Genomic DNA, 11,279 nt, shown 5'->3' with positions numbered 1-11,279 from the left:
GTCGTACTGTTTCTCAGTACAATAAAAAGTGTCGTGAGACAACAGCGACGTTCTCTAGTTAATGTCATACATTAGTGCCGTCGACTTCATCAGGACACGTGCAGTTGTTTTTTAAATTTTACGTTCTGTAAATAAAAACAATGTCATTTATTTATAAACGGATCCTCGTTTAACTGTTTTTAACGGACTCTTCAGTCTGATTGGTCGCTGCGCTGTTATCCCGCCCCTTACAGGTTCAGCGTGCTTCCGCTCCCAAAAATGGCGACCTGCATCGCGACGCTGGTGCGAGCCGGCGCGCGCCGCGCTCTACGGCCGTTCTCGTGGTCCGGTTGCCGGGACGCCGCGCTCGCGCTCCCGCGTCACCGCCGCGTTCACAGCCTGCGGAGCAGCCTGTACGAGCACGTGCGGGACGGTTTCAGCGACAAGCCCGAGCTGGACATGAGACGCGTGTGTGAGGAGACGGAGAAAGTGATGGCGAACGTGGAGCGGAGGAAGGGCGAGCTGCGGGCGGAGGACATCCCGCAGATTGTACGAGTCCGGTCCCTCAGACTCTGAGCAGTGCCGTTTTCACAGCTCAGCTGGGCTGCTGGACACGAGTGCACCTGTCTGACCTCCAGGCCCGGGTCTTCTTGGCCTTGGGGCAGCGCGCGGCTCTTGATCATGTGACCGAATGATTGGTCTACGGAAACAGAGAGAGTCGAATTGATTCTTTCTTACTGATAAATAACATAAATGTCACCTTTTAACAGTTGCACGTTGACATTTGTCCTTAGTGTGAATCGGCTTCGCAGTGACTTGCCTTCTTAATTAGTACCTTGTCCAGCAGGGAGATTTGAACCTTGTGTGGGCGCAGCTCAAACCACCGCGCCCCCTGCCGGCCCCTGCTTCGTGAATCGGACAGGGTGCGAGGCCGTTGTTCCACTCAGTATGCCTCTCCCTTCGCAGGTGTCTGTTTGGAAGCAGCTGCAGGCGGTCCGAGGGGAGATCTCCCGGCTGGAGGAGCAGAAGGAGAACGTCCGCGCAAGAGTCCGAGCTCTCGTGGTCCGTGTGTGTCCTCTTGTATCTGTCAGCGCTAGGAGGAAAAAAATCATCAGTCATGCCTGCTTTTGTATGGCAGACGTTCACCTATACCGGGCGGCACGGTGGCGCAGCGAGTAGCGCTGCTGTCTGACAGCGCCTGGGTGGTGCGCGAGAGCGTGGGGTTCGATCCCCGCTCGGTCTGTGTGGGTTTCCTCTGGGTGCTCTGGTTTCCTCCCACAGTCTGAAGACATGCTGTTCAGGTTCCCCCATAGTGTGAGTGACACAGAGAGTGTGTTCCACTGATGTGTGGATGAGTGACCCAGTATAAGTAGTGTATCTAGCAGTGTAAGTCACCACGGTGAATAAGGTGTGTGGTCTAGTGACGCTACATAGAGTTCGTTTGGAAGTCGCTTTGGACAAAAGCGTCTGCTAAGTGAATAAATGTAAATGAATGTTTTTTTTTGTTATAACACAGCCTTATCATATTTTTTCTCCACTAATTTCACGTGTAAAAGTAATACTAATACACACACACACACACACACACACACACACACACACATTTTCAGAACCGCTTGTCCCATACGGGGTCACGGGGGAACCGGAGCCTACCCGGTAAAACAGGGCGTAAGGCCGGAGGGGGAGGTAATACTAATAGAGAATGATAATAATAATGAGGGTAGCGTAGTGATTAGAGCTGCTGCCTTTGCTCGCAAAGGTTGCAGGTTTGATCTCCAGCTCTAGTACCCTTGAGCAATGTATTTATCCTAAATTGCTCCAGTAAAATTACCCATCCATAAAATGGGCAAGTGCTTGTAACTGTGATAATTGCAACCATAGCATTGTAAGTTGCTTTGGAGAAAAGTGTTAGCTAAATGAATGCGATAACACAAATATTGCGTTATTACGTTTATTCATTTAGCTGACACTTCTCTATAATAACGCTATAAATAATGTTGTTATAGTTTCACGTTTCAGTAAGAAATTTGGGTGCCTTGCAGCAGCACAGCCAGCTGCTGTTGTTATACAACTGAGCGGTCGTTATTAGGCGTTATGACCATATGTCGGGATTCAAAAATAGTATAATAAGGCTGTTGGGATGTCCTTTGTGAGTCTATGTTGTAAGTAGAGGACTAACCTGTTTGACGGATAACTTTGCACGCATGTAGCACTTGCGTCTTAAACTAGAAGTGATTATTCTAAAGCTTAATGTGAATGCTCGGATGCGTCGGAACGCACGTTCGGCGAATGTGTGCGTGAATTGATTTCTGTGTTTTCGTTGCAGGATCAGCATGACAAGAAGGTTTTGTCCACCGTAAGTGTTTCCGCAGCATTTTCACGCGAACGCGGCGATGTCGCCTCTTTCGCCGTGAGAATGTCCGAACGAAACTTTCCAATTTCGCTTTTCCCCGTTCGTTCTCCGCACGGCTATTCCCGGAGGGCCGTGCGGGAGAGCTGCCGACGATCGCCGTGTCTGTCCTGGCCGAGGCCGTCGGGAGCCCGGCGTAGTAGTGTTCAAATATTGTATGGCGGTACCTGACTTAGAAATTTGCTTTCCAAGTGGGTACTCAGTCCACAGATAAAATGAAAAAGTTAATTTAAAATATAAATGCAAACAAAAACACATTAAAATTATGCTAGTCAAGCAAACAGTTCTGCAAATAAATAGGTAGATTGTAATTTATTACTTTTTAATATTTGTAATTTTAGTTTAAAATGACCATGTTTCGGAAATGTAACCGTCTGAACCAGCTGTGCGAGCTGGGGAGGGAACTGGACCGGAAGTGCCACTTTTGTGTTTTCGCACAAGCTTTTATCAGTTCTTTTCGGCACTGGGTAGAGTGGTAGCCTTGCAGCCGAAGGACCCGGATTTGAGCAGTACTTAATTTCTCCGGTAAATATTACCCGGCTGTATAAATGAGTGAATCGTTTTCAGTAGCTCAGGACAGTACGCTTAACAGTTTAGATAAAGGCATCAGCCAAACGTAAAATGGCGTAAAATGTTTCGTAATGGTGCGTGATTAATTTTAAATGTAAATTTTATTAGGTGCTGCTGTAGACAACTCATTTCTGACCTGTGAGTCTTGATGAGTAACCCTGGTCGAGGTGTGCAAAAGATGCGTCTTTTTTCCGTTCGCCTCAAGTCCTTAATCTCTTAATTGGATGTGCTATTGCACTGAATCGGTGTAGGTCACCGCTCGCTCCGAGGAATCTTTTTTCAGTGTAATGGACCATCTGTGGGGCTGCGCTCTTCCAGGGACAGGCCGCTCACCCCGGCTGGAGGGTCACGCAGTTTTTTAAAGGCACATTTTAGTGTGACTCGGAGGAGCCCCCTACTGTTGATAGTGCTCACTGCGCTCAGGCCCTGTTCTACTCTGTCTGCTGCGTGCTTGTTTGTTGACGACGGCTGTCTCCTCCGCTCCCCTCAGCTGCCGGAGTACCAGCGGGCGAGGACTGAAGGGCGGGAGATCCGTAACACTCTGAACCAGCTGTACCGGCTGGAGAGCGAACTGGAGCAGAAGCACTACCTTCGCGCCCTTCTCCTACCCAACACGACGCACCCTAGTGTGGTGAGGACCGATGCTCGCACCCAAACCGCAGCGCTGATGAACCGAAAGACCGGTATAGTGGAAAAACGCAGGCCTTGCAAAATACAACTGGTGCAGAGCCACGCTGAAGCACAGAAGACTCCACACACAGGGTTCATACCATGTGTAATGTGCTTTTACACGGCACAGACGCATTCTGGGCAAGAAAAACGGACTCCTGACAGTCACAGCCACAGTAAAGCAATGACCGATAGCGACGCTAGTAATCTGACAATATAGCGAGACACCTGCATGCTGACGTGCGGCTCAGAAAGGTCTGAATTATTGAAGTTGCCGTATTGAAATGACGAGTAAATTTCCCCAGTTCTGGTGAAACGCTACCGCTGCCAATAACGAACGGCAATGGCCACTGTGTTTTTTCAGCCTGTTGGAGATGAGAGCCAGGCCACGGTGGTGGAGTCGGTTGGCCGGAAACGAGGTAAGGCAGGAGTGCGGTGGGGATTTGGGTGGGGGGATCTTGCCGAGTGAGGTGCACCGGTAATGTCGGGTCAATCACAACACCAAATATCAAATAGTCGCAGTTTGTCCCTCTCCCTCGGTCCGCTGTCATCCGCTCGGACCCAACGGTAGCCCATTTACATTCAGAGCGGTGAAGGTATTGCAGGAGAGACCTCATTGCACTTCTGGCACGTGTTTCGTTCCTTAATTCGGCCCGACGGCTTCCGTAAGAGCGCTGCAGTCTTCTCAAGGGGCTTCCTCCCTTCTGCAGACATTAAAACGTAACGGCTCCGTTCAGCTTTACCAGCTCTTCTTTTGTAGAGGAGATGTTTGCTGGTGTCGTACACTGACCGAGTAGTGGTTTGTCGTGCCAGAGCCGGCTGTGTACATCTGGCAGTGTCGTTGACAAAGAAGGAAAATGAAACGAGTGGCACAATCAGAAAAGTACCGTTTAATCCGATTTGCACCGAATGACTTGCGTTTTCATTCTTGCAACGTACGGGCTGTGATAATAGGAGGTTGTTTGTGTTGGGCGAAGGCAATCCTTAATGTTCATTTTCTAGAGTTCGACTTCGAAGTGAAAGGGCACCTGGAAATCGGGGAACGGCTCGACCTTATCAGGCAAAGGTCAGAAACGATATTCCTCCGCAGCTCATCTTTCGTTTCCTTTCGTCCATCTCTGAGTGTGCAGTACGGTGTGAAACTATTTCTCTTGATCACTTACAAGTATCTGAACAGTGTAGCAACTAATTAATACGCTGAATTAATACTGGAAAGTACCCCTGAGCGTTCTCTGCTGAGTAGTAATGCTCACTGTTTTTACCGCTTTTACATCACCTCTTACCATTTTTTTTTTTTTGTTTGTTTCATGTCCTGCTTTTTTTAACATGGTCTTACAATCTTACAATATATTTTGCAAAGACAGCTCAAGACAGCATTTCTGTTTCATCTGACTTCTTTCTTTTCTTTATGGTTCTTGCTCGGTATTTTTCTTCCCCTCAGTTCATGTATTTATATCCTGTCCCCTTTGTCCTCAGTGTTTATTTATATCCCTTTTCTTCTCTCTCTTTTGTCTTTCTTTCGGTCCTCGTTTTCATCTTTTATATGTTCCGATGAATTCAGTTCAAACTGCTTTGTAGCCAAGATGCAAGTTAATATTTCAGGGCTAACCAGTGCCAGGAGAAACTGAAAATTTTGCTCTGCAGAAGTTAGCGATGCACAATTCATTGTGTGTGTGTGTGTGTGTGTGTGTGTGTGTGTGGAGGTGGCATTAGCAGATTGGGGATTAATGTTGTATGAGTTCTTTGCGCTTCTACTGATGGATGGTTTGCGTCTATTATGTTTGTGCCCGTTCGGAGTGCCTGACAGCAGACCTGCGGGGACCGTTTCTTAACAGGACTTTTGGTAACACCCAGCTATTGTTATTTCTCAATGACATCCCTGGAAATGAAGACAAAAAAACAGACGCAGTTCAAAAAACCGATACTGGAAAGGTGTGGTGCTCCATGGCACCTCTCAGATGTTGGACAGGTGTTATTCTCAGTCGTGTTCAACATTTAAAAAAAATAAAAACCCGCAGGTTACCATCTTGAAAGCGTTTCCGTATCTGTTTCTTGGTTCCCGTTAAATCGCGTTATGGCAGTAGTGTGTTTGGGAAGTGTGTAAAATGGAGTTGGAGCCTTATTGTCTTCATGTCTCTCGCACCGTCTCAGGCGCCTGGCCCACGTTTCAGGTCACAGGTCGTATTATTTGAGGGGAGCCGGGGCTCAGCTCCAAACAGCCCTGCAGAACTTTGTTCTGGACACGCTTCAGCGGAAGGTGCGTGCATATGTGGCAGAGCTGATCATGTTTTTCATTAATTGTACTGCCCAGGTAAATGGTCTGGTGAGTTAGGTAAAATACTGTCAGGTTCCTTTATTTAGGCTACAATGAAATGATAAGTAGCGGGTGGTATGCTCACTAGGTATGAGTTGAGCGGACCAGTCATTGTTCTGATTCAGTGGACATTAACTAGGTGCGTTATAGGGAGAGAGGAGGGTGATGGAGATGTAGACCATCCACATGATGGTAGATGGTGAGAAAAGTGTTGAACAGGTCTTTAATACACATAACATCATTCCCTAGTTGAGAGTTTTCTATCGAAATTGTGTTCTTTGTTAGCGGATTGGTTTTTAACTTTTATAGGACCCGTAAGGAAACGAGGTCATCGGTGTGTAATCCGGGTCTTCCTTCACAGGGCTTTATCGCCATGGTCGTGCCGGACTTGCTGAAGGCTGCTGTGTTTGTGAGTACGACTCCTAGATACGAGCTCACTAGGAGATTATGGCCTGGAGTCAGTGAGGGAAGCCATGTGTTGTTCTACAGAAGTGACGGCGATACCCTTCGCTCCTTTTGCAGGAAGGCTGTGGGATGCAGCCCCACGCTCACCAGTCGCAGGCCTATTGCCTGGACCCTTCTCGCTTTCCTGACCTTCGACTGGCCGGCACCGGAGAAGTGGGTATAGCAGGTGAGAACCGCACACTGGAGGTCTTCAGCTAGGGGACCATTGTGTACACTACTCTGAATGACAGGTTCTGGACAGATGTACCATTGGATCTTTGTAATTTGAGCCCGTTGCTGGCTTTAGAGGACTAGGGTGATCATCAGCAGTCTTCATCAGCAGTGATCAGATGGCTTAGATTCTCTTGAATGTTAAGTTTTTGTACAAAACCAGCTGGTTCCCAGCTCTCTTCATTGGGGTGTACTTTAAGTTCTAGATTTAAAGGACATCTTTTAACCTCGAGTGATGCATTTCATCTCAAGGACTCTACCACTTCATAACTCTTTACGAAATGTGCGGCAAACACTATTTTACGGTGTATCGCATTGTGGCTTGCAAAGCACATAATTTGTTTCAAACTAGAAAGGTTAGTTCCACTTTTATTACACTGAGGTTTCAGCAGTAGGATTAGACAAGGGAATTAATTGTTGTTGTTCTTCATTCATAAAATAGAAATACTGGATAAGAATAAGTTACAATCCGTCAGTTTGTTTCTCAGTCCTTAGTTACAGCAATTAGCGTGACAAACGCATGGATTTTTTGGTAAAATTGGCATTGCAATGTCTTTTGTAATGTTTTCGGTAGACATGTAGAACGGTTAGGGTAAAAAGTATGGTATTTGAAAGGTTTTTTTTTTTTAATTCCTGTAGGGTACTTCATGGACCATGCCGTGAACATCAAGGACCTGCCTGTCAGGTGAGGAGCCACTGTTGTGCCATTTGCTGGTCCTGCTCTTTGGACCCTGGCTGCACCTGACTGCACCTGACTGCCCGCCTTAAACCATGTGCAGGACAGTATGTTGTAGCACGTGTTACCGGGCCGAGACAGACACCGGAAGAGAAACCTGGGGGCTTTACAGAGTTCATCAGTTTAATAAGGTAAGACTGGGATATTCAGAGGAAGGGGAGTCAAATTCAGTTCCTAGTGCTCCTTGTGTCTGTTGCCTCTCATAGCACCCCATCTTCTAATTTAACCGGGTCTATAGCGCTCATAGTACGTATATAATTTAGGTCCTTGCACGTGGTAAAATAACTGAGATATTGAAATATACAGTATGTAAAAAGAAAAAAAAAAACATTTAAAATGATGGAGCTTATTAGTTACGGGAGGTTATTAGAGCGAAAACCTTCATACGGTGTCTCAGTGGGAACTGAATCGGGCACTTCTGCTTTTTATGGTGCAGTGATCGCGTTCACAGAATGCGTTGGAGGCTCCGCTCTTTGCACCTGCAGGTCGAGATGTTCGGAGTGACGGCCAACGAGACGGGAGAGGAGAGTTCCCAGTTACTGGAGGAGTTCGTCTCCCTTCAGAAGGAGATCTTCTCAGCTCTGGAGCTGCATTTCAGGTGTGTCTGTCTGCATTTTGAGTGGCTGTGTGTGTCTGCAGATCAGGTGGTGAGGTCTCTTTCTGTCCTAGAGTGCTGGACATGCCTACTCAGGAACTGGGACCCCCAGCCCACAGGAAGTTTGACATTGAGGCTTGGATGCCAGGGCGAGGCAGCTATGGAGAGGTTGGTGCATGATGCCAAAATGAATTTGGATGTTTGCTGAGTTGTCACTCATAAGGCATTGCAATAAATAAAAATTAAAAACCATAACATTTCCTCTGCAGCTTCACTTTATTGCACCAAGTTCTAGATGGAAAATGCTAATAGCTGCTGGTTCTAGCTTAGGATCATCAAGGCTAAATGATTTGCTAAACTGACCTCCTTGCTAAGTAATTTTCTAGTGTTTTCCGCACAAATATTTAAAAAAAGACCAAGTATTAAAATAGGACTACGTAAAGAATGAAGGGAGAAGAGCGCAGCACAAACCTGCATGCAACAGCAGTCGTCAGACACCGAGCTTGACGCCAGTGCCTTAGACGCGACGTCTGTGATCTTTTCGTTTCTCGTCAGATCTCCAGCGCTTCCAACTGCACAGATTACCAGAGTCGACGTCTGAACATCCTGTATGAGGGGGAGACGGGGAGTCTGCACTACGCCCACACAGTAAGGATGGCGAGTGGAGGGGGGAGGGAGAAGCCATCTGCCAGCCCGCTTATATTGTAACAGTGGGAACGAGGTTGATTGTAGGACCAGAGGATATATATACTGTATTTATAGAATCATCTAGTGTATTCAATGAAAATATGCGCTCTTTAAAAAAGAGAGGGCAATCCTTTGGTGATATGTTGCCCTCACCAACAGTGTGCAAAACTCTGCAGCGCCAAAGAGTTCAGTTCACAGTTCGGTCTTTCCCCGAGTTCCAGTGTCGCTGTTTGTTAGTTACTTTTAAAGGAATTACCTGTAATTAAATGGATGCGCTTTCAAATTACCATTGATTTTTCTTCCTCTCTGCCGTATCCGCGCAGCAGCCCTGATGTGCACAGAATATGAATTTTGCTGTAACGTGACAGTGTTGCAGAAACGTTTTGTAAAGGCTTTGTGAGCTGGGTTTCACACGCAGGGTGTGTGTGTCTGCATTGCCTCAGGTGAACGCCACGGCCTGTGCCATCCCCCGCATGATCATTTCCATCCTGGAGACCCACCAGATGAAGGTACGGGGAGAAACTCACGTAATGGGCTCATTGTCAACCTGGCCTGGGAGATCAATAATAAATGAGCTGACACATGGTCCTTTTGTTTGTCCTGCTATGCTTCTTTCAGGATGGCACTGTGCGAGTGCCCCGTGTCCTGCAGCCCTACATGGGATCAGAAGTCATAGAGAAGCCCAAATACACGCCACTGAAATACACCGGACCAAACCAGCGGTATCCGGACCACCGTCCCAGACCCATGCCGAGATGACACGTCCTGACCTTGACAGTACTATTGTTTACCTGACTCACTTTCTCCATTTTCAATGCAGGGATTATTCGCTATCTTCATCACTTTCTCGAACAACTGCATTGCCTGGAATGAAATCATTAATAACTATTTAAATATACTGTATTTGTCATGTACTCCGTGTATAGTGATGCTGTAAGAAATGTATAAAGACCAAAGTCTTTCCAACTTGCATCTAAAAAAAAAAAAAAGCAGTGATCACAGAAACCTCTTGTCTCTATTTGATTCAACTGAAATTGATGACTAATTGAGCTTCTGCTTGAATGATTTGTTCAGTTCTCATAAATGTTAAAATGCTTTAATTAAGACTCTTCAGCAGTTAATGATGGCACTTGAGGTGTTGATCAGTACGGATGAAGTTCAGTACTCATGCATCCAGCTTTGTCAAAGTTGTGTTCGACACACAAGACCTTGGTTACACACTCTCAAGTGCTCACTTCACATATTTATTTCAGCCAAATGATGGAAGCCAAACTGGGAGCTCTGCTGAACAAAAATCATCATAAGTTGGGTTGTGCCCAGACCTGGGGCTGAAAACCCCTCGTTCATTTGACTATTTTGAAGTGTACAACCACAGGGTTCGACTTGTCTTGACAGGCCGGTTTCGTTACTTGGTTCAGGTAATCAGGTTTAGTCAGGGTAGTAGTTTGAATTACACTGTTACTCTATTGGAACAAAAGTCTCCTGGACTTTGCCTACTTGTGGTGTCTTCAGAAAAACAAGACAGTTACATCTCAGGGCTCTGTAGACACTGGAGCTGTGATTCCATTTTTCATTCTTATTAATTCATTTAGCTGACACTTGTCTTTTAGCAACTTAAAATTATTCATCTGTTGACAGGGTGATTTAGTTTTTTTTTTTTTTTTTTTACTGAAGCAATTCAGAGTAAGTACCTTGCTCAAGCATGCAGAAGTACCAAGTTGGATTCAAACCTGTACTCTGCAAGTCCAAAGGTAGTAGCTCTAATCACTTTGTTGTCTGCTGTTCCTTAACTCATTTCACTCACTCACTTTTGGTAAGTGTCTGTCCTTGCCAGGGTCACAGTGGTCTAGAGCCTGCTAAGAGAGTCCATATATGACACCAATCCTTTACTGGACAGTCACACACTATGTGCAACTTAGTGTCACCACTTCACCTCAAACATATTTGGGAGGAAACCCATGCAAATACAGGGAACAGCACCTCTGTGTCATCCTTAACCCTGGTATCCTGTCCAGGGTGTATCCTGTCTCACCCTTTGCTTTCGGGAGGACCTGCACTAATCAAGTACAGATTGGTGACTAAGTCGCTCATAGTGTGTGAGTCACAGAGAGTGTGTTCCACTGATGTATGGATGAGTGACCCATTGTAAGTAGTGTATCTAGCAGTGTAGGTCACCTTGGTGAGTAAGGTGTGTGGGCTCATAACACTACATAGGGTTTGCTAGAAGCCGTTTTAGAGAAATGCATCTGCTAAATGAAGTAACATTGACAAAAGACCCAAAGGTACAAAAAGAGAAGGTCAGGAGTAGAGAGATCACTGCGCTGCCTGCTTCTGTGCACAAACCCCCTGGCAGCACCTTATTAAATATCTTCTTAATGGTCTCCTGCTAACAAGAGCTGCTGTGACATTATTGATACCTACTGGTGGGAGATGTGGACAGAAGAAAAGGACACCGTGTGCTATTGCGCCTACTGGGGGAACTGTGCTCAGAGGTACTCATAACCCCTGTGATTACTATTCCAGTGCAGTGCTGCATATGTAGATCTACGTGCACAACATGCTATACATGGCTCAAAGCGCCACACAGGTGGGGGGGCCTTTTCTCTGACACAGCATCGTCTCCTTCTCACTGCACAATGATGAC

The 11,279-nt window shown here is 46.3% G+C and overlaps 1 protein-coding gene across 1 annotated transcript; it reads left to right on the top strand.

The window, feature by feature from the left end:
- The first annotated feature begins 3 nt into the window (after positions 1-3).
- Positions 4-9,629, top strand: sars2 (seryl-tRNA synthetase 2, mitochondrial). Its single transcript, XM_018742857.2, has 16 exons — positions 4-528; positions 946-1,041; positions 2,306-2,335; positions 3,450-3,590; positions 3,993-4,047; positions 4,631-4,694; positions 5,780-5,885; positions 6,304-6,351; positions 6,465-6,573; positions 7,257-7,302; positions 7,397-7,484; positions 7,839-7,951; positions 8,023-8,116; positions 8,504-8,596; positions 9,079-9,144; positions 9,254-9,629. The coding sequence occupies exons 1-16, from the start codon at positions 259-261 to the stop codon at positions 9,392-9,394; spliced, it is 1,560 nt and encodes a 519-aa protein (XP_018598373.1). The 5' UTR covers positions 4-258; the 3' UTR covers positions 9,395-9,629.
- The last annotated feature ends 1,650 nt before the right edge of the window (positions 9,630-11,279 follow it).

Source organism: Scleropages formosus, chromosome 10 (assembly GCF_900964775.1).
Source record: "Scleropages formosus chromosome 10, fSclFor1.1, whole genome shotgun sequence".
In the NCBI taxonomy this organism is placed as follows: domain Eukaryota; kingdom Metazoa; phylum Chordata; class Actinopteri; order Osteoglossiformes; family Osteoglossidae; genus Scleropages; species Scleropages formosus.
This window is presented reverse-complemented; position numbering and strand designations above follow the sequence as displayed.